The sequence below is a fragment of the Lissotriton vulgaris genome, chromosome 1_1 (assembly GCF_964263255.1).
Source record: "Lissotriton vulgaris chromosome 1_1, aLisVul1.2, whole genome shotgun sequence".
Classification (NCBI taxonomy): Eukaryota; Metazoa; Chordata; class Amphibia; order Caudata; family Salamandridae; genus Lissotriton; species Lissotriton vulgaris.
The window spans coordinates 419,785,966-419,809,980 of NC_141685.1; the positions used below are offsets into that span (position 1 = coordinate 419,785,966).

Here is a 24,015-nt window from a genome sequence, read left to right on the forward strand (position 1 = left end):
AGAAGTTTAAAAGTAGAAATCCTTAATGTCAGCCACTATTTTTTTCATTAGTAAATCAAAAAAACAAAACAGATTTATTAAGCTAACATACCAGCTTGGATAAGGAGCTTTAAGCTTGTATTCTCTGTCACATGTATACCTTACAACCAGGATCCTCAAATTGATATGTTGAAGGTTGGATATCTCTGCAACTTCGATCTATTCTTGCCTCAGAAACAGAGAAATAAACGTCAGTGTAAATGTTAGGGTTGATAGATTTTTCTCAAATGCAGGTATGTTTGGTCAATTTGCCCGGACCTTTTGTCCCTGTTTTCAGGGAACTACACACGCGACTAAGTTACTTATTCACAAGCCCCTTGAGCTGCTGTGCCTTACTTTTCATATGGAAAAAAGTGGCGTACTGGTGGTGTAAGGGGCTTGAAAATAAGACCCTAAGTCTAAAGGCTTGATTATGGGTTTCCCAGACATGAAACATTCTAACACTGGCAAACTTGAAATTTATCAGGTACAAAATGATACATAACGTGCGGATTTTGGTGTCCAGATCAAATCAACAAGTTCCATTATTTATTAGACATTTCCCCCTCACGTTTTACCAACTGAACTTTATGTGGGCTGTGTAGTGGTTTTCACACAGCCTGTCATATGGAGTTTAACTGTAGCTACAGCACATGTTGTAAATGTTGGGGCTGACTGTATTCAGGTCCTTGGAGTCTGAAAGAAAGATAGGAAGGCACACAGATGGAATGTATGTGATTTCGGGTGTCCCAGAAGGGGCACCCCAAAATTACTTAGCCCATGATAACTTTAATGAGGCCCAGAGACTGGCCTCCTTTAAAGCTCTAACCCAGGCCAAAAGTGTAGCTGCTTTCAGACAACAGCTTAGTATCAGAAAGTAGGACATCACGCTGATGAGAAAAGAGGCGAAGGATGGAGCTTGCCATCATCAAAGGAAAAAAAGTAATTACCTAATTCTTACAGTGAATATTGCATGGGTAGGTTATGGAACATTGATCAGTGCTAGAAAAAAAGTAGAATGTTAGAATGTAGAATGTCATAGGAGTATGGAATGTTAGTGGGTATTAATAGGAGAGTGATCGAATGTTGAGGGGATTTTGACTGTGCAGTTGAAGAGGACAACTTGATTGCAATTGCCTGTACCTGTCTTGTGGGCATATTGAATTCTGAAGAATAAATGAACTTATTGAAGATCGGAACAGACAGGAAAGAAAACAGAGAAAGATTCTTGACAAAATGGCAAATGAGAGGGAACTCTAACACGTCAGTGTTTAAACTAACAGAGTGAAATCCACAAGCTCTGCTCTGCTTTAGGCAATTGCGTGGTTTAAATAGAAAATTGGTGTGGGAGCACACTGCTTCACCTCCCTGCATCATGGTAGATGCAGTCCGACAAGCGAGTACACTTGCAAAGTCTTTAGAGTGTTTCACCAGGTGGGTGCAGATTAGTGCTGGCCATCTCTGGACACTTGTTTCTAGATTATTATCTGTCATCAGCAGAGATTAGGCATCATATGGGGTTGCTGAGCAGGGTTGCGTATCCTTGGAACGTAGTATCTCTCCAGGCGCGCAGGTGCCTCTCCACAAGCTCGTCAGCCCACAGCGGCTCGAGGGAGCCTTTAAGTAGAACATTGGTGTGGAAGCGCACTGCTTCACCTCCCAGCAGGGTCGCCCCTAAGCATCATGGTAGATGCAGTCCGACAAGCGAGTACACTTGCCAAGTCTTTAGAGTGTTTCACCAGGTAGGTGTAGATTAGTGCTGGCCATCTCTGGACACGTGTTTCTAGATTATTATCTGTCATCAGCAGAGATTAGGCATTATTTGGGGTTGCTGAGCAGGCTGCCGTATCCTTGTAACGTAGTATCTCTCCAGGCGCACAGGTCCCTCTCTACGAGCTCATCAGCCCACAGAGGCTCGAGGGAGCCTTTAAGTAGAAAATTGGTGTGGGAGCACACTGCTTCACCTCCCGGTAGGGCGCCCCTAAGCACTCAGTATTTGGCCACCTACATCTAGCCCTATGCCTAGCCTATAAGGCAATCCATGGTCTTGGTCTAGATTTCCTGAAGCAGAGTTTCAAACCATATCTCCCTACCAGAAATCTCCGTTCAGCGAAGGCACAATTACGAGTAGTGCCTAGATTCAAACAAGCTCGATGGGGAGGTAAAAGCATTGTGTAGAAAGCCTTCAAAATATGGAACCTACTTCCTCTTGGTATAAAGACAGCGCTCAGCATCCTTGCTTTTAGAAAAGTGGTAAAAAACCTGGTTATTCAGGACTTAGTACATCTTTTACCCTTTCCTGATACTTGCATCAACAATCAGTTTAGCGCTTAGATGCCTCAGGGCATTAATGCACTTTATTCATTTAAATAACATAACATAAAAATAATATGTAGAACTTCAAACAGTAATAAAGTGAAAATACAACATAAGGAAATTACCATATCAATTTTGAAAAATAGAATACACTTTCATAAATAAATCAAGACCAAAATGAGAAAATCCAATCAGAAGTACCAGAGGTATTCAAATTTAAAGGTTTGGATACCTCATTGTGCAGATCACGACAAAATCAAAAGTTCAGGCTAACCAAATTGGAGTGTGGGCCAGCTACAGGGACCCAGTTAGGCCCACAGAACTCAAGGTGATGTGAAGTCCAGGTTAGATATACATCATGCAGCGCTCAAGCTGCTAGGCTGTGTTTCAAGATCCTGCCGTCGAGGAAGCTGTCAAGGAGAGGGCTTGCGATGCGAAGTCCTGCATCGAGGGTGTATCTTTCACCAGCTGGTTCTGAAGAAGCTACAGGGCTTGCGATGGGGAGTACTGCATTTTTATTGAGGATGCTGTCAATGAGGGTGTGCGATGGGAGGGCCTGTGGTGAGGATGCATTGCACAGCAGTGGTTCCGATTAGCCTGTTGGCTGTGGCAGTGATGTGAAGTCCTTGCAACAGGAAAGTCCACACAGCTGGGTCAATGTGTGGGTTCTGCTCAGGGTTGCGCTGCTCAACAGAAGGGATGGTTCAGTTTTGCAGGGTCCACAGAAGGGCTGGCATATCACATTCAGGTGCACTTCTAAAGGTCCAGGACTAAGGTGTCACCAGTCTGCAGGGCAGGACATACAGTTGCAGAATCAGGGTGCAGATTACAAGAAACTAATCCTTGGAGTCACTCTGGTGGTCTTGGGTACAGGTATTGGTCCAGTCAGTCTTCTCCAGGCAAGAGGGTAGCAGGGCAGCATGGTAGCAGGTCAACACAGCAGGGCAGCAGTCCTTCTGGTCAACAGTCCAGCAGCGTGGTAGTCCTTTCAGTAGCACATTAGTCCTTCTTCCTGACAGACTTCTGCTCAGGTCCAAAAGTGTCCTGAAGAGTTGGGGTATGAGGGCCAATATTTATACCTGGTGCCTTTCTTGAAGTGGGAGAAGTGTCTAGAGCATTCGTTTGAAGTGCACAGGTTTTATGCCTACCCTGCCCTGGATCCCGGCTAAATACAGGGCGTATGCAACCCTGTGTGTGAAGGCAGCACATAGCCTATTCAGGGGTAAATGGGGATGTGCATAGCTTCACCCTCCAATCCTGCCAGCGATGGCCTATCCAGGCACACCTAAGCTCTCTATTGTGAGTGGCTGTTTTGGAGGAACAGAGAAAGATTAATTATCAACTACACTTAGTCATGTGACCCAGAGACAGGCTGCAAGCACTATATGGCTAAGGCCAGATTTTGCCAACATTCTAAAAGGGTAGCAGTAACAAGGTAATGGATGGAGTGCTAGAAATAATCAAAGCCATTGACAATAGCTCAGGCCGCATCCCAAAAAATAGTTTTGTTGCCCACCATGCCACCTAAATGTGGACCCAGTCATATGCAAATCAGTCTTGGCCCGCTCTGTTGGGGACAGTCAAGCCAAATTTCTAAGTTAGGTCCTCCCTGAACTGGAATACCAGCAATTTAAGACTGGTTTTGCCCTTGTTATGGGCTCTTAAGCCAGCTGTTGCTTGATTCCAGTGGCATAGTGAAAACAGGACTCCTGTCTGGGCATACCCATCGCACCTAGGATTTCAACTGCAACAACAACAAGGCGATTGATAGAATGTTTAACCTAATTCCAAAGACGCCACCCAAGATGTTTACCTGATCCCGTTTGGAAGATATCCTTATTAAATATGATAAGGTAACTCAAATGTTACCCTATGGAAGAGGAAGGTTTTGCAGCAGTGAAAAACAAAGTTGAGAGAGTTTCACTATCAGGACCTGTAAAACTTAAAAGTACACGTCCTGCTTTTTAAATCCTTTGCACCCTGCCCTGTGGGCTGCTTGGGGTTTATATGTATTAAAAAGGAAGGTATGGGCCTGGCAAAAGGTTTATTTTGCCAGGTCGAAATGGTTGTTTAAAAGTTCACACACAGGCTGTCAGACCTGAGATTGGTTTTCAGGCTATTTAAGCGGCTGGCATAACAAGTGCTGCAGGCCCGCTAGTAACATTTAATTTACAGGCCCTGGGTACATGTAGTACCACTTTACTTGGGACATAAGAGTTAATTAAATATGCAAATTGGGGAGAAACCGATGTTACCATGCTTTAAGGAATGAGCATCTACACTGTAGCACTGGTTAGCATTGGTAAACTAAGCAGTTCTATGGCCAACAAAAACGAGATTAGAAAAGTATGGAGGAGTAAGCAAAACATTTGGGGGAAGACGACCCAAAAGCTGACAAATCTAACAGGAGTGATATCTAGACTAGTCCCAGGCAAACTATGATAAATGTGAATTAGCAGAAAGTGTGGATGAACTACGTATTAATGGGGTTAACGGGCCTTTAAGCCTTGTCATCGTTTGACGGCCTGTGATTTAGATGATGTAGAACCATATGTCACACTTGTTTTAATCCCTGTGGTGGGGGTCGAGCACCTACAGTAAATGTCTATCTGTTAGCCTGGCAGGGATGGGTATGCCCCACAAATGATCATTCATTTAAAAGAGAAATACTTATCACATGAGTCACCATCTTTTCTCCTCTTCCTTCTCGTGATCTGTAAACTTGGCCAGAGTATGTCTGAGAGTGAACTGTGATGATGGGATTAAAGGAGTATCAGAAAACGGGTGAAAACTATTGAATTCAGATTGAGATAAGCTGATGCAGGACAGTAGGCAGTCCAACTCCCAATATTGCTCATGGTGAGTTTAAGGACCTATAATCAGGGAAACAGAGGAAGGAGCAGGACATAAGGAAACAAGGACATGACCTGAGGAAGGGGCGTGGCTTGGGCGCCGATGGCGATGGTCGCCTGAGAGCTCGGCTCCGGGACTGAGCCCGGGATTATCCTGTAAATCGGAGGCTGCGGGGCACCCCAGACCCCGCATTCTGCTGAACGGACCGACGAAGACCTGCCGGGGCCCCTGGTGGGGCTCGGACGAGTGTTGATCCGGTGTAAAACCGAAGTTTGCGAAGTTGCGGAGTGCGACCCAACATGGCGCCCGGACTTCATTGTCCTCCTGGCCGGATCCACTGACTTGGAGGAGCGTCGCAGGCGGCGACTTGCCCCCGGCTCTGCCATCCCCTGCCGATCAGTGCACTAGATATCAGTTGGATCGGACTTTCTACAACAAGACTGCACTCGGTTGGGTGACTGGGCGGCTGCCCACGCTATAGGGGACCCCGTGAGCGGACGTCCTGTGAACCAGGCGGTGGCCCAACTCACGACACCGCACCTAGCTACGCGTTCCTGGCCAGTCCACTTCCATGGGAGGCGCGACACTCTTGCGCCACAAATCGTCCGGTGGAGTTGGTGACCCTCACCCCGGGTCTCTAGCGGCTGTGCGGGCCTGCCCGACTTGGCGGCGGTTGTCTCCGCCCCCTCATCGGTGCCCTCGGACGCCGTGGCGGTGGCGCGAGCCGAAGCGGAGAAGTTTCCACAGGCCCTGGAGAAGGAGGTCTCCGATACTCGATTTGAGGACCAGTAACCAGGAGGGTCGCGGTCGGCATTCGCACCCGGAGACGCCTACTCCGGGACCTTCACGGAGGACCCCCGGCGACATGGGGAAACCTAGAGGAGCCAAGGGGACTACCCCGACCGCCTCGGACTCGGAGTCCCAGGACAAAGAGGAACATGGGGACCCAAAGAGTTCTGGTGGCGCATCGATGCAACAGCAGTTCGACCGTGTCCTGGAAGCGATAGCGACCACGAGATCGGCCCTCCAGCAGGACATTGCCCAGGTGGCGACGAGCATAGGTCTCCTCAGAGCGGACCACGGCAAACTTTCGGACCGGGTCAAGGAGGTGGAGAGCTCGGTGAAAACCTTGGAGCCGGCGCAGCGAACCTTGGCTGCGACCATGAAGGATGCCCTATCCCGAATTGCGACCCTAGAACAGAGGGCGGAGGATGCAGAAGGCCGCAACAGGAGGAACAACATCCGTGTAGTGGGCCTTCCGGAAAAGATCGAGGATGGCGACATGGTGGCGTACTTGGAGGCCTGGCTCCGTAACACGGTAGCCCCGGAGGGGCTATCCTCCTTCTACACCCTGGAGCGTGCCCACAGAGTCCCGGCCACCGCAACAGGGACGTACCCCGAGACCAGTGGTGGCGCGGTTATTGCACTTTCGGGACAGAGACTTAATCCTCAATGCCGCCAGACATAATGGTCCATTCAAAGTGGCGAACAGTCAGGTGAACATCTTCCCGGATTACACCTACGAGACTCAACGCAGGCGGTTTTCCTTCCTGGCGGTCAAGCGCGAGCTCAGGAGCGAGGGCATCCAGTACTCGCTCCTCTATCCTGCAAGGCTCCGCATCATTGTCGATGACAAAACTCAATTCTTCGACACCCCGGAGGATGTCTGTGCCTGGCTCGAGCTTTACAGAACAGGGAAGGATGGTTTCGGCTCCTCATCCCAACAGGCAGAGGAGCCGGAACAGAGACGGCGATCCAGGAGGATTAGGAATCGCCGCGGCCGCACGGGAGGGCCCTCAACTGCAGAGACATCGACGGAGCGGAGGGGAGTGCTGGAGGTGTTAACTGAGTTGTCTGGCGCACGGGCCGAAGCCATTGAAGAGGAAGTAAACCCAGGTGACGAGGGGGCACCATCAGACTCGGAGGACTCAATGACTGATAGCGCCCATACTCCGGTGATCACACCGAAATCGGTGGAGGACCTTCTGGATGGACAAGGGTAACAGGGTGTGCTACCTCATTTTGGGAGGGGGGCCCGGCAGGGGGGAGGCGGTTGCCGTCAATAGCTGCTGACTACGAGAGCGAGGAGGGTGGGGTGCCCCTGCTTCTGCCCCGAGGGTTTTTGGCACTGGTTTGGGCTTGTTTCATTCCTGGTAGCCTGAGCGTCGAGGGCCCACTGCCTCCGCCCGGCCCGCACCTGGCCCTTAAGGCCTTCCTACGGTGGCGACCGCAGGATTAGTAGGGATTATTGGGTTGATGGAGGGCAAGGTTTGGATGGGATCTGGATGGTGCGGTTTGGGTCCTGTTCTGGGGAGGGTGGGTGGGGGTTTGGTTCGTTCTAGGGTTGTTGGGTTTTGGTTGGGGAAAATGGCCGCCATCAGTGCTGGGATGAATGATGTCCCTTTTTTGTGGGAACCCGGATGGGGAGACTGTACGACAACAATATGGGACAATGGCTGATGTTGCTAACTTAAAATGTGTTACTTGGAACGTAAGGGGGCTTCATACTATGTCCAGGCGCCACAAAGTCCACGCTTATTTAGTGCGTAGGGGAGTGCAAATGGCGCTGCTGCAGGAAACTCATCTGAACAAGGCGGAAGGGGCGGCGCTACAGCGTAGATGGAGGGGGCAGGTCTTTTCCACATCGTACTCCGCGTATGCCAGAGGGGCGCTAATATGGATCAGAGCTGGGGTCCCCTTCCAAGTCACGAAACAAGTGATAGATCCAGAGGGGTGTTACGTAGCCATTTCGGGCACTTTAGGAGGGAGGGACTTGAACGTTTGCTGTGTGTACGCTCCTAATATAGACCAGACTGCCTTCCTTTCCAGGTTATCGGGTTCGCTGGCCCACTTCTTCTCCGGGCCCCTTCTGCTCGGGGGAGACTTCAATTCAGTAGTGGACGTAGACATTGACCGCTCGCATCCACCACTTCCCGATTCTCCGGTTCGTCGCACGGCTAACGGTCGTCAGGATTGGCAGACCCGCTGGGGTCTGACGGACATCTGGAGGGCGCACCACCCCGCATCTAGGGACTATTCATACTTCTCGAGCCTACATGAGTTGCATGTCAGACTGGATGGCTTTCTTGGATCGCCCGAACTGGTTTCGGCAGCGGTCCGATCGGAGTACTTGTCCAGAACCATTTCAGACCATAACCCCCTCCTGCTGGACCTTCGCTGGTTCCCCGGGACGCCGGCGGTGCCCACCTGGAAGTTGCGTCCCGAGATTCTTGAGGACAGTGCTTTCAGGGCGGACCTAGGGGATAGGGTATCGGACTATTTTGCGTCCAACGGCGGCACCGCGAGTACACGAGCGTTAGAGTGGGACGCTTTTAAGGTAGTGGTGAGGGGTTACTGTATTTCTAAGAAGGTGGGCATGAGACGCGTTATCCTAGCTGACCTAGATGCAGCGGACCGGAAACTCCGTGAGCTGGAAATCCGCCGCCCCGGATACCCGGACTTACAGATACAAACGGCGGAGGCGAGGGAGAAGGTAGCGGCAGAGGTCGAACGACTTCGCTGTTTTGACTACAAGGCCTATACGGTCAGATCCATCGCAGAGGGAGACAGATCGAGCGCGTTGCTGGCATGGTTAGCCAACCCTACGCGCCAGTCCTCATTGACGACAAGTATGCGTAAGGCAGACGGAACCGAAGTACACACTCAACCGGAGATTCTCGGCTGCTTCCGGCATTATTATGAACGTTTGTGCCGCAGTCGCTCCGCACGGGACCCTGACCGGCTCGATAGTTATCTACGCCCACTGGAGATCCGAACAGTGGAGCAAGAAGTGGCGAAAGCCCTGGGGTCCGACATCGAATTGGGGGAGATCCGCGGGGCCATTAAACGGATGGCGAGAAATAAGACCCCGGGCCTGGATGGCCTACCTGTGGAGTTTTATGCAGCTTATGCTGACCTCCTAGCCCCTCGATTATTGGTGGTCTACAGGGAGGCGAAGAGGCTGGGGCGACTCCCGAGCTCGATGTGTGAGGCGCTGGTGGTTCCTCTCCTCAAACCAGGTCGGGACTCGTCCGACCCGGGGTCTTACCGTCCCCTGTCGATGCTGACGGTGGACTATAAAATACTGAGCAGTATCTTGGCCTCGAGGCTGCTGGGACACATGAGTTCCCTAGTGCATGAAGACCAAGCTGGTTTCATCCCACGGCGAAACACGACTATGAACATTCGCAGGCTGTTCCGTTTGCTAGGGGAACCATTTGTGGATGCCCCGTCCCCAGTCGTCTTGTCGGTGGACCTAGAGAAGGCTTTTGATAGCCTGGAGTGGGACTACCTCTGCACGGTGTTGAGGAGATTCGGCCTCGGTGAGGGCTTTGTCAGGTGGACCGCGGTTCTCTATGCCTCTGCATCGGCCAGGGTTCGGGCGGGACCACTGATTTCCTCACAATATCCGGTAGAACGAGGCACGAGGCAGGGGTGTTCGTTGTCCCCACTTCTCTTTGCGCTGGCGGTGGAGCCGCTCGCGCTGCACCTTCGATCGGGAGCCCACTATACGGGCCTGTGGACGTCTACGGGCCCGCATTACGTTTCGCTGTACGCGGACAACCTGTTGCTCTTCCTAGAGGACCCGCTCGGCGCTTTACATAGAGCGGCGGAGGCGCTCACAGAGTTCGGGGAGGTTTCGGGCCTCCGGGTGAATTGGTCCAAGACCTGTCTTTTCCCGGTTCGCAAGGGTGCTCCCGCCCCTACTTTAAGTAGTGAGATTAGATGGGAACCCGACTGCTTTAAGTACTTGGGGGTATTCGTCTATCACGACCCATCCGACCTCCTGGATGGGAACATTGCCCGCAGCACTCGAGCACTCCGAGGCTGCATGGACTTTTGGGCCACGCTGCCGCTCTCGGTGGCGGGACGGATCGCCTTGCTTAAAATGGTGGCGCTTCCCCGACTATTATATTACTTCCGGACACTACCGATCTGGGTCCCACCGGCCACGTTTCGACTGTTACGCTCTATGGTGGTCGGATTCCTCTGGGGGTCGGGCCGCCGGCGGGTGGCCCTCAAAACCCTGATGAGGCCGAAAGACGAGGGGGGGCTCGCGGTGCCGGACTTTGAAAAGTATTATCTGGCGGCGCAGCTCCAGACCTTCACCCAGGAGATCGCCCGGGAATTCCGGGGCCCGGAAGACAGAAGGGGGACGGGCATGCCCAGGCATGTTCTCTCCTTTATAGCGCTGCGACAACGTTTGGCCCTGCGGGATTTATCGCTGGAGGAGCGGACTGTCCGCTTGTGTTGGAATCGGGCCCACGCCCGAGGCCATCTGAAAACACCGTATGCGCCCGAAATACCATTGGGGATGCTGACGGCCCTCCCCCATGGAGGTGATTGGTCACGTTTGGCGGCCTGGGAGGACGCCGGCTTACAGCTAGTTGGAGATTTGTATGAGGACGGAGCGCTCTTGTCCTTCCAGGATCTTATTGACCGCTTCGAGATCCCCCGTGGTGACTTTCTGTTGCACTCGGCCATTGTCCGAGCGATCCAGGCACACTGGAAGAACGGGCAGGAGGAACCCGCCTTATCTCAGGTGTGCCAATACGTGATGATGTCCGCGGGCACGGTGAAGGCGGTCACTTGCCTTTACGGCAGGTTGATCAACGAAGGGTTGGCTCCTCTCACCACTCTGAGAAACCGCTGGGAGGAGGACATTGGCAGGGAAATCCCGGAGACGACCTGGTCCCAGCTGGTGCGACGAGCCTGGAAGGGCACACGCAACGCCCGTTTTCAGCTGGTCCACTATTACGTTCTCCATAGAGCATATCTGACTCCAGTGAAAATTAGGCGATATTTTGCCACGAATTCGGCGGAATGCCCTAGGTGCCCAGCTCAGGAAGCGGACCTCCTACATATGTTATGGGCCTGTCCAGGACTTTCATCCTACTGGATGGAAGTGGAGAAGACCCTGGAGGAGGTGACGGGGAGATCCTTATCATTTGACGCGGCGGTGGGGCTCCTACACTGGTTCCCTCATACCCCCAGGAATAAAATTTCCAGTAAATTTATCGACCTAGGGCTCCTCCTTGCTAAGCGTGAGGTGACCAGGAACTGGAAGGCACGAGTTGGTCCGACAGGCAGCAGATGGCACAGCGAGCTGTTGAAGTGGGCGGCGGGGGAGAGCGCGCTGAGATATCAACTGGCTTGGAGACAGAGTAATGAGAAGGCGCAGGAGGCTGCGCTGGAGTGGGAAATGTTGGTGCAGGCCCTCAGGGATTATTGCGCCCCCAGCGATTCTGAAGGTGAAGAAGCGACTCGCCCCGAGTCCCGATAAACATTTACACTGTTAGTCCTATTGCTTTCCCCGTGGGTCCCATGGCAGATCCTGTAGCGGTTGCTCCCGGGCGCTGATGGCGGGGTTGGGTGGGGTTTCCTTTGGTTAGTAGTTTTTTGAGGGTGGGGGTTTTTCTTTTGGGTTTATAGGCTTGTTTGGAAAAGCAGATGACGGACAGTGGATCATCCGGACCAGCTCAAGCATCCTGCTGAGCCCCCATTGAATTTCGCCGCCCGACCCCAGGGTTGTGGGCCGGATGGCTGTTTACGGAACTTACGGTGTGGGGACAGAGGGTTGTGTTCCGCTGATATTGCTTGTGATATGATGCTGGTCGATATTGTAACGATTTACTAATTCCTGCAATAAAAATATATTTAAAAAAAAAAAAAAAAGGACATGACCTGAGAAAGAAAGAACAAAATAGCTTCCTGACATCACCATTACAAGGATACTGTTAACCAGTTAAAAACAAGGGTGAACCCTAAATCCACATAAGGCAAACCAAAACTGAGACTAGGGAGGAAAGCCACTGAATTAAGAGGAGGGGTTGGATCAGACAAAAAAGTCATCCAGTAATGAGTAAGCAGATGAACCAAAGCCCAATCTCTAGTATTATATACGTTATCTATTTTTTAAAACACACAGGTGAATACTGTGTTAACTAGTAGACAACTGCACAACATGTAGCAATTTTATTCACATCTCAAAGATGTGAATAAAACATACATACAACAATGAGAGAATGAGAAGAACAAAGTGTAGCTTGTTAAATTCCATTTTTTCAGCCCTTTTATGTCCTCTTCCTCAAGCCAGCATTGACTTAAAGTGGAATTTTGTAATCTCTGAGCTATATCAACCTTTGTAGCACAATACTTCACAGTGTGAACTTAAACCCAACTCTGCACATACCACCAGCTTTCCAGAGATACCAATCCAGTCATCTTCTATTGAAAATGTTAGAAATGTTTTCTAAACTAAGGATAATAAATGTATCCTATTTTTTAAGGCAATATAAAATGGTAAATGACTACACTAATTTATATAGTGTTCTATTTTGGAGGATTTTGTGGTGTAGCCAAAACATCCTGCCTAATTTTAAATTGGTATTCCTTTTATAAAAGTGCTTCTTTTATTAGGTCACTTGAGTCGATAGGTTACAATATGGACAATATTTAACGTTTGCTAGAAGAAACATATATTTGTTTTGTGGTTTAGTACAGGTACAGAGGTCTACTGCAACCTTCCAAGTATTCAGGAAAAATATGTTCTGGGTATCCTTGGAGTGAGGACACTTGTATACCAACTGCGAAATGTGGATCCGAAAACCATTGTGGAGAACATTTTAAATGTATAGAAACAGGTATGAAATATGACTATTTCACATCTAAGAAAAGCATAGTTTATGTATGGTGTTTTCATTATCTATTTCAGGTGCTTGCAATAATATGTATGAATAGGTCTATGACTGAAGTTTGAGTCATGGATGTAAATATTTGGGCAATTTCAAATGATTTTAAGGCCTCTGTTGTGTATTTGCTCAAGCTGATTGATTTTCTCAAAATTCTCTTTGGAGGAATGCAAGCAAAGATTATGATTATGAGTGCGTCTGTGTGTCATTGTGTAGAAGAGGGGAAGAATAGACACTTAAATGACAGCATTCATTAGCCATAAGAATATGCAGCACTTGGATCAGTGTGCTGAGAATAACACCTAACCTTCTTTCAGAAAAGGAAATGTGCATTTGCCATGTAGGAAATCCTAGTTTTTGTAAGTTAATAAGTCACCTCAAGTGTGCCTTGCAAGTCCACATGGCTAGGTGTGTAATATAAATAAAATGTGGAACACTACATATTTGTAAATGTGTGCCCCCACAGTGACTAGATGTCCACATTGTTTTTTCATTGCTTAGCTGGACTCCCCATGAACAAGCCTAAGTAAAATAAAAAAAATGTAATGTGTATCTTTGCTTGGGAAAATTATAGCAAAAAAATTCAAAGTTATTTTCCATTCAGTTTTAAACAGTTTGATTTAATTTCAGAATCCGAATTTTGATACCTATAGTGGAAATCTAATTATATTATAATGTCTTGGAATTGCCTGGTCATAAATTGGGTTTGGTCTTGCCACACATCTCACCTCTTCAGGCACAATACAAATTGTTAGCTGGAGGTAATGACCCTGTTCTCCAGAAGACAATGACCTGGTCTCTGGGCCCTAGCAGGCTGGGGTGTTATCAACACAAAGCCACTTAACAGGGATTGGCTCTTTGGGAGGGTTTAGAAACCAATGGCAGAACAAAGAACAGCCTTCAAGTTCTACTTTTGCCTCAGAGATGCTAAATGGGGTGGACTGGATCTCCTCTTGTTCATTCCCACGACCCTTCAAGACTCTATGGCTCCAATACTGGCAAAAGGGAAAAGTAGTTCTTGCCCCTAATAGAGCAAGGTTATCTCATCTAAATATAGAAGTGGTTTGGGGAGAGCTAAAGACTTTTCTGATGAAAGAATTGGTTACCCGGGGAGCTAGTGGGCGCACTTGCTGAATGGCCGCACCTGCGTGAGGCTCCAGCAGCCTGGCATAACTATCCGTTATTTATCCTCCTTTCCCTGCACCCACCCGCCCGAAAATCCCCACGGAGGGGCGGCGGAGACCACTGCACACTTGGTGAAACTTTGGTGGCTCTACCCCCTTGGACTCCGGAGTTGCAGCCTGCGGAGCCCCCGGCCGACGTGTGCCTTGCCGCGTCGGAGCCTGCATTCGGCTCCTGGACCTACGCGAGCCCGGGGCTCGCCACGAGGCAAGTGGGCCTCCAGAACTTGGCGAGCGGCGCAGCCGGTACTAACGGTGGGGCCGGCATCAAGAACGGGCTGCAGAGGTACGTGCGGTACGCATTGCTTGCGACGCGGGGGCAGAGGAGGTGCGGTGCCCCCGCTGGCTTCGCCCTGCTGAGAGCCCCACCGTTGTTGTGCTAGGCGCGATCTACCAGCGCCATAGACGACTGGCGGCGCACACCTGCAGAGGGCCCGAGACTTCCGGAGGCCTGCCATACCACTGCCATACACGGCCTCAATGCCCGATTTTTGCCGCAACTCCGACGAGCTGACAACTCCAACGGCCTAGTGCTCCTGAATGTGACCTCGAGGCGCTGCATCTTTGGCTGGTGTTCTCGCACTTTTACCCGGGAGACCGATCTACACCCGAACTGCACTCTGTCTCACTGTGGGCCGCCCTGCAGACATTCTCCGTGCTTCCCCCGCTGCCTAGCGCCTCATTTGCAGCAGAGGCACCGCTGCACTGCACTGAGTAGTGCGGAGATACTATCCCCTTAACTTGCTCCTCTCCAGCTGCAGTGCGGATAGCGCATAGACGCGGAAGCTTCATACATCACATTGCCGGCATGGGGAAGCCGGACAGTCGCCAACCCAGGCTGCAGTTTGAACCCACGTCGCAGAAGAAGGCGACGCAACACACCTGGGACGCTGTGCAACCCCGGAGCCCGGTAACGGAGGCCTCGACATCGACCCCGCCGGCCCCAGATATAGCCACCATGCTGAAAGAGATGCGCCAGGGCTTTGCAACGGTGGTCGACAAAGTGGATAGACTTTCATCTAGAATGGATGGAATAGTCCAAAAGATGGATGTACATGAAGAGCGCATAACTGAGGTGGAACGCAGGATATCAGAAAATGACGACACCACCGCGGCACATGACTCTCGCCTTGCTAGAATGGACAATGTGTTAAGAGTGAATGCCGCCAAAAACGAGGAGTTGGAAGCTAAGAGTCGGCGGAACAACGTTCGCGTCACGGGCATTCCGGAGTCGACCAACACGGGGAAGATGGAGTTGTACATCGAGAGACTACTTACAGCGGCAGTGGGGGCAGAAGCTCTTTCGAATCAATTTATAGTGGAACGCGCCCATCGCTCCCTTGGTCCTCAGCCCAAACCTGGAGCCCCGCCGCGACCCATAATTGCGCGCCTGCTCAACTACCGCGATCGCGATGCGGCGCTCCGAGCAGCCCGAGCGAATCAGAATCTGACATATGATGGCGTGCCCTTCTCCATATACCCTGACTTTACCCCGGTGGTTCAAGAGCAACGGCGAAAGTTCCTTGCGGTCAAGAGGAAGCTTCGGGACCTGAACATTGACTATGCCCTCTTGTACCCGGCCAAGCTGCGAGTCACCCACCAGGGTACACAGCACTTCTTTCTCAACCCACAACAGGTCGAGGACTACCTTAAGACTTTGCCTAAACGACACAGAAGACCTGCGGACGCTGAAGACTTAAATGCATCTGGTCCAGAGTAATCAACAGCTGGCCCTCTACTGTTCTTGATCCTGCACTCAACTGGATCGTCCTCGCTCCCCTCTCTGCACAGGGGGTCCCATCCTTCTCTGCGGTGGCTGCGGCTGCCCCTGGGGTGTCATGGACGGGTGTTGGACTGCAGGTGGTAATGTATGCCAGGCCCCCACCCCCTTACTCCCTCTCTGCTCCGGATGGAGACCCCAAGGGTGGACTTGCACGGAGTGGGACAGCTGAGGGTGGTGGAACGTGCACCTCTGATGACCCCTACTGGGTGTTCCCCAATGACATTGACTTTGATTCTTGTTTGTTGGTTGTTTCCTTGCATTGTTTTGGTATGTGGGTGGGGGGCGGGCCTGGGGTACTGGCGAGTTGGGGTGGCTTCAGTGGGTGGGGGGTGGTGGACTGTTTACCTGGCGAAACGGACATGCGCTGGGCAAGGTATGGCTTCCTTTAGAAGAGCCGGAAAGTTTCGCCCTATATGGTTGAATACTGAGAACTGTTTTTCTTTCTTCAAGTCAGGTCCTTTTGTTGGGACTGTTGGGGGGGGGTGTGCTGGGAGTTCTGTTGGGGTTGAGGTTCTAACATGTGCATGATGTGTTTTGAACTCACTTGTCTGCCCTGTGGAGGGCTCCTTGGTTGTGGTGTGAAATCTGACGAAACTGATGTACATAGACAGCACTCATTTCCCTTCCTTTCCCACTCCTCTCCCTGTGGGCACCATGGATACTGTAAGTTATTGACCGTATCACCCTGCCAGTAAGAACCCGTACCCCTATGCATATGTGCAGCCATTCTAGGCACCATGGCCTTTTTACCCATTGGAATCCCTAGCTTCCCTCCTGCGCGTATCTTGCACCCCCCTCTCTCATGTATAGACCATGAAACCCTTTCCCTTTGCGCGATCCTGATGTGAAAAGGTAACCCTCCTGCTTGACCCAGGCCTTCCCCATTCCCCTCTCGAAGAAGCATCCTTCGCCTCAGCTGACATAGCCCCCCCCCCCCCAGTTGTATCTGACTGCCCCTGTTCTCTCATGTACAGGTCATAAGATCTCTCTCTCTCTCTCTCTCTCTCTCTCTCTCTCTCTCTGCGCGACTCTGGCCCTGCACGCACCCTGACCCCCTCCTTCTCCTCATATGAGCAAGTCATAAACCCTCTTCTTCCGCAAAGCCCTGTCCTTGAGAGTCACGGCCGCGCCTGACCAGCACCTCCTTCCCTTCCCTGAATGCCCCTCTATTGACAAGCCCTCCCTCCACGCTCGATTGTCCACGCAGGCATGAATACCACTCCTTTGATGACCCCTTCCCCCGAGTTCGGCTGACCACACATGTCCGAGGCCATCGCCTAAGCCAGGAGATACCATTTACTGCCCTTATTGTATGCCTAGCCACCCCACCCCCTGGGCCATGATCAGGCGCACACATCCTACGAAACACTCAGCTGCATGATTGCCCTCCCCTCTTATCAGCAGGTCAAGGGTCCCCATTGTGAACATATGTGGAATAGGATCATCACGAGGATTATAGGGATGTCTTCCTTTTGCGACATACTGACCTGATTGTACCATCAAATGTTTTGCAAAGTATAAAAGCAAGAGTCTCAAGCTCACTTGTCAGAGCACCTCCCGAAAGACACTGTGTTTCGTGTCCGAAATGACTGGCTCTCCTCATGAGAAATAAACTCTGTTCTTGATTCCTGCTCCCAGCGCCCGTCTCTTTATTTTGGTAACTATTCAGAATGGGAACTAAGAGGCGGTTTGCGCCAGCAGCCTGGGCATCGATAGAATTATGGGCTCACTTTCCACAATTGGCGTCCCAACGCGGGGTCCATCAGTGACATAGGGTTCGGTAAGAGAGATCCAGACGAAGAAGTGAACGTCTAAAATGATCGGAGTATACCTGCCTTGAGAGGGCCCTAGCCCGGCTGCCGATCGACAGAACTTCACCAATTCTGAACGGACCTCTCTTGAGTGACCTATTGTCCTGACTGGAATCCCACAGGAATGCTACATGGAGTAAGAGAACGATCGGGCGCTGGAGGAGGGAGTCGAAGAACTGTCCGTATGGTCCGGTCCGGGTAAGATTAAGTAGGGTGTTTTTACGCCTGATTGGTAGGGTGGTTCTATCCACCTGATTGATTGATTGATTGTATTGAAATCGGTATTTGTATACTGATATTGTATTGGTTGGTATTGGTTCATTTAGCTTTGAAGGCTACTTGACATATTGGTTCTCTTTTGAGAACGAGACATTCTCTGTTTGCAAACAGCGGCGAATAGGAACGTCGTCCCTCTTTGCAGATAGAGAAGGGTAGGTAATGCAGACTTTTGTCCCCGTTGTAATCCGTCATGCCTACTTTTCTCCCCACTGAATTGTTTGAAGTCGATTAATAATCGATTGTTGTTCTTTGAGATCTTCCCTGTCCACAAACAGAGACGAATAGGAATATTCTGTTCCCTTTATGGATAGCGAAGGGCAGGTAATGCAGACATTTGTCCCCGTTGTAATCCGTCATGCCTGTTTTTCTCCCCATTGGTTGGTTGGTTGCCTGGACATTGTTGTCTCAGGAATTGTTTCGTTTGAGGTATTTTCTATTTGCAAACAACGTGAAATAGAAACACTCTGTCTAGTCTTTGCAAGTAGAAAAGGGTAGGTTATGCCCCTTTGTGAATTCGTCAGTCCTACCCACTCCCCACTGGTTGGTTATTGTGGGGTAGCTCGCATGGTCCGCCCAGGAGACTACCCTTATGGAGGACATATGCTCTCTACTCATGGGCCATTTAGTAGAAATAGACCGACTGGTCCGCCCAGGAGGCTACCCTAGTAAGTGGAAGTACATCGCTCGGTCTGTCCAGGATGATACCCTAATGAAGGAATATATGTTCCCCTTTTGATCGATAATCTCGTTCCACCCCGGACCATTTATTGGAGGGGACTCGTCTGGTCCGTCCAGATGTACCCCCCCCTAGTGAAAAGGACGCATAAAAAATATGAAGTGATCACCGTTCCCTACTAACAGAAAGCTTTAGCTCGAAACACGCTAAGGAAGAGAAAGAAAAATAAAAAGAAATCAGGCTAAGTCAGTAACCCCCTGATGAGCTTTTGACTTCACCAAAAATAAGAAACATTAGAAATAGTTCGTAATAAGAAATGTAAAATGGCGAAAAGATTTGATAGCAGAACATAGCCACGTGGTAGCTAGGCTTCACTGCCTGTTCCTGCTCCCAACATGTCTGCCTCATTGCCCGCCCCGCCCAAATAACGGTCACATGAAATAGAAACAACTCAATAGGTACCTACCCCCATTCCGGAAGCTCCCGAAGTGCAACAGGTCCGCGGTTACGCCCATCCGGAAGGCGAGGCCTGGAGGCACGAGGGACTCGCCTGGCCACGGTCAGGAGGAGATGATGTTGGGCAGGCGGTCCAAAGGATGACAAGGACCTCTCCATCTTCTCTCTTCTGCCGCCCTGCAGGCCGCGGGGAGAGAGGGGGCTGTCTTGCCTCGGCCACCGACCACCCCTCTCTCTCACCCGATCCGGCTTTTTGTCGAAGGCCGAAGCCAAGGCGAGGACGGCGGCAAATCAAGTAGTCCCGCCACATGTCAAATTCGCCGCCTGCCGCCGCCTGCATAGGTACAGGCAGTCCCGCCACATTCCAAGCCCCCTGGAGAGTTGAAGGTAGTCCCGCCACATGTCAACAAGGGAGGGGGGGGGCTGTCTTGCCTCAGCCGCCGACCACCCCCCCCCCCCATCATCAATGGCTGGCACGACCAATGTCGAAAACGATGGAGCCGAAGAACGGCGCGGGGTCGCTGGGAGGGGGAGGCGGCGCGAACGACCCTCCCCCACCTCCCTCCAGGTGGAGGCTTCCAGCGACACCCCAACACTCTTTGCTTAAAGAGGGTCAACATCAAAAAGCGGTCTTCTGCCCAGGACGGGCACTCGCTCCATATCGCCTCTCCTCGACCTTGAAGATTCTATAAGAGCCGGGGGGCCCCCGACCCTCTGCATGGGTTCCCCCGCCCCCTTCGCTGGGAACCACGACATCGGTGCTACTCCTGCCGGCACCAGACTCGGATCGGAAATGGCTAAAATGCCGCCACGGCACAGGCTTGTTCAGTTCCGGAGGAACACCAGAATGACCCGGTAGGAAAATTGTTGCCGCCCTTCCCATTCTTTGACTCGTGGTCCATATTTGTTAGACTGTTAACCACATTGCACGAGACTTTCTGAACTGCCAATGGAAAGTTCTGGGCCAACCATGCGAGACTAGAGATACTCTGACTGTGCTGGAACTTGCCTGACCCCACCCAAAATGGCGCCGACACAAAATGAGACGTTTTTAATGAACTTTGTTGCACCCTGATTGCGCAAGCTTTTTACCCCGAGATATATATAACGTTTGGATAATGAAAGTAGATATGAAGGATATTGAGTATGTGCTTGGACAATGAATTGACTTAAGGGTGGGTACCGATTATGAGTTGAAAAATGAATTGGTGTAATTTAAGGTAATGAATGAACATTGGATAATGTATTTATGAATTTGTTAAAGATGAATTACTGACATGCATCATGCTTGCTCTGTAGGGGAGTTTAATACGATTTTATTGCACTGCCGCACTTTATGCAATGAACTGCCACCAGCTTTGTTCTCCTTATGTACAGTTCCAATCTGCTCCGTGGCTAGTCCACCGGGTTGTAGGCCTGTATTTATGTGTCAACACTTTTTATTAAGAGTATTTTGAAAACGAAAGCATAGTTGTAGCGGTTGCATTAATGAGTTTTGAATCTATTACTACTGTGAACAACGAGAAAGTATGATGAAGGTTAAAGGTTAAAAAGGACCCGATATTCAGCAGCCACACTATGTGTCACAGGCAGCCGGAAAAGTGCTTTAGAAGACCTAAAAACGACACCACAGAAATGCCACCTGATCGCCACCCTTGTACCCGATCGAAAGGGGTTACGACCAAGTAACTCATGTAGATACACAGATCATCAATGATTATCTGTCTGACCTTCCTGGTCCATTAGGGCTTAAACGCCGTGATGGTAGGGAAATGCACTACGTGGAAATAGGTCGAGTATGTGGTAGGTACAAACATTTCCGGATTACTGCATGCTGATGAGGTTTGAATATTGGCCCCCCCTACCCCTTCTTTCTCCTCCCTTCTGCAGGTCACGTCGGGACACTGGCTGATGTATAGATGGACGACGACCGAACCGCCGATGAGAGGGGGAAGAAAGGAATATGAGCATGGTCCTTATGACAAATAAAAGTTTTTTAAAGACGTAGACTTAAACATGACTGTTCCTCCTTAGAACATAGCAACTGGGAGGATGGACTGACATAGAAACTGGACAGGTACTGAATGACGGGAAAAAGAAAAAAAATTGACTAGAAACGACGCGTTAAATAATATAACTGGACGTTTTTACTAGGTAGGGAGAGGACAAAGAAAAATATACGGGTAAGGGTTGCCACGGCACCACCCGCCTAGGGAGTTAGAAATGTTGCCGATGTTCAAAATGCACTGCCCCCCCTTTCTCACACTCTTACAGATATAGCCAAGCTGTCCGACTGTTTTCCCGATCAATATTTGCCGTTGCCTCAGCCTGGAGAACTTCCCACCACAGGAGGGAACAGAAAAATGGTTTAAGATCCAACCATGGGTAACTAGCGCAACCAGGTTAATTTCTGATCGACCAACCGAGGTGTGAGTATTGGTGATTGGGAACGCTCGCAGGCATGACACGCGAGAAGGGAAAGGGGGGAAGGGCAGAAAGAGCTAAGCACGTAGATAAATAGGATAGTAACGATATGTAGAAAATATAAAAACAGATCTTGTAGACTAACAATTGTTTCCTGTCTTGTCGTGAATGTCTTGTACATGCGTAATATATGTGCCGTCTTCCCTGTCTGAGTTTGTGTGTGTGTAACGTACGAATTTATGTCTCCCCTCTGTCTGTATCTGCGGGTCACCTGACCTTTGCCGTTCCGTGTTGTGAGCGCACTAAATGACCTATTTTCGTACACGTCTCTCTCTCTTCACTCCTTTTTATCTCTCTTTCTTTCTCTCTCTCTCTCTCTCTTCACTCCTTTTTATCTCTCTCTCTTTCTCTCTCTCTCTCCCTCTCCTTACATGTCATACGTGTACCGAATGGCTCGTTTAGATTGCGGACGACTCTCACTCTCTATGAGAGTCTCCCTATTTTCCCTCCCTCTTTTTGGTAGAATTGTGCCCCACCGGCACCAGTCTGATTTGATACATATTTGAACGCGAAGGTGTTCAGCGAAATTGACCGAAACTAAAATGACTGTATTTTCGCCATGTTACTGCCTCTCCTTTCTGCAAAATGAATGAACTTGAATTGGCTGAGAAGGAAAGGACAGGTAAGACGACTAAAGTCCCCCAAATTAGGCCATTTATAGGGGAACTGTATGTCAATGGCATCCTATGTCTGTTCTTCAAAGACGAACGCCAACGTCTAGATTGACACCCAATACCCAGATTGCCCCACCCCTTTGCACCCAAGCGCAAGCGCCCGAAGCATCCCCGCCCCATTTTTGATAGAACCACTTCTGCTGTCCCGGGTATAAGCGTAATGACCATGGGTAGCTGTTGACCCTTGAGGAAATCTTGTTTTGCCCGACTCTCGACGATAGCACCCCCCACCCTGTCTGAAAATATGATTGCTCCTGAAGGGAAATGCTGTGTAATATTGAATATGATGTAACGCACAGTTGATGGAAAATGTCATTTATCCTCATGTGAGTTATAAATAGGACAATGAATAAACCTGCCATAGACTCAGTAGGAATGCTGACACATGCAGTGCTTGGTAATAGACCTCTGACTGTGACCGATGAGCATAAAATCTCAAATGCGGAGAATTGAGGGAGGAATTCATATGCATAGATGTCTTCTTCTGCCATTTCTCTAAAACGTTGTCTTGTACCTATTCAAAGATTCACGATCACCGGAGGAGATGGGTCAGATGTGACGTTCAGCCTGACTGCGGACCTTGGGACACGTATGACATCGACCAGAGGTGGAGCTGCAGAGCAACAAGGCACGGGACGAGACCGCAATTTCAACGTGGAAAATGAAAAATGACGAGCCGCCTCGAAGCCCTCCGCCTGCTAACCCACGTGTGCCTGGAGTCCCCGTCTGCCTTCTTTGGGCCCGATTGATGGGCCTGCCTGCTAGTTATCCTTTGCTCCCTTGGTCCCTTTTTGTGTGTCCCAGGAACTCTGACCCAACTCCGCTCACTCTTTTCCCTATCGACTATTTGAACCACATCCACCCACCTTCCCACGTGACTTTCTGCCAAAAGAAAGAGCTGCAATTATATGGGAAGAGGGTGTTGCCACAGAACTATAGGTGCCGAGCATATGGCGCCGCCAAACGGACTGTTTAGGGAACAGGACTGTGGTCTAACAGCAGAGGACTGACCGCACCCTGCAACGCGTAAGGATCGAACCGAGCTGGACCTATAGCTCCACCGCCGGTGCTCAACAGTGCCAACGAAAGTACCCAGATTGGAGCCTACCAGTGATGGCTCGCTGATAAAAGACACTGTGACGAAGAGATCTTGTGTATTGAACTGAATTCCGCTCTCAACTATCTGGTCAAAACTGTTCATTGGTCACATTTTTTAAGTCAGAAAGATTTATGCTATGTAGTGCGTTTAATTGCCCGGAACACAACGAAAAAGTAATTTCCTATGTACTGCGTTCTTCCCATCACCTTGACTGTCTATGATTGTACGCCACATGTTAGTATCGACAAAATGCTAATTCGTCAACGATGCTTGTCTACCTGTAATGCCATCAGCTGCAAAAATGATTGCTGCTATGTAAAAAGGGGCGACTGTGAAATCTGACGAAACTGATGTACATAGACAGCACTCATTTCCCTTCCTTTCCCACTCCTCTCCCTGTGGGCACCATGGATACTGTAAGTTATTGACCGTATCACCCTGCCAGTAAGAACCCGTACCCCTATGCATATGTGCAGCCATTCTAGGCACCATGGCCTTTTTACCCATTGGAATCCCTAGCTTCCCTCCTGCGCGTATCTTGCACCCCCCTCTCTCATGTATAGACCATGAAACCCTTTCCCTTTGCGCGATCCTGATGTGAAAAGGTAACCCTCCTGCTTGACCCAGGCCTTCCCCATTCCCCTCTCGAAGAAGCATCCTTCGCCTCAGCTGACATAGCCCCCCCCCCCCCCCC

At 50.2% G+C, this 24,015-nt stretch overlaps 1 protein-coding gene across 2 annotated transcripts in view; it reads left to right on the forward strand.

Moving 5' to 3' along the window:
* C8A (complement C8 alpha chain) overlaps nucleotides 1-24,015 on the forward strand; it is a 379,675-nt gene that overhangs the window by 39,861 nt on the left and 315,799 nt on the right. The window contains exon 3 of one of the 2 annotated variants that reach the window (XM_086952763.1): nucleotides 12,686-12,830. The exons of the other annotated variant lie outside the window; for it this stretch is intronic. Within the exon in view, the coding sequence (XP_086808889.1) occupies nucleotides 12,686-12,830 (145 nt within the window). The remainder of the gene's footprint in view (nucleotides 1-12,685; nucleotides 12,831-24,015) is intronic. 2 annotated transcript variants of the gene reach the window in all.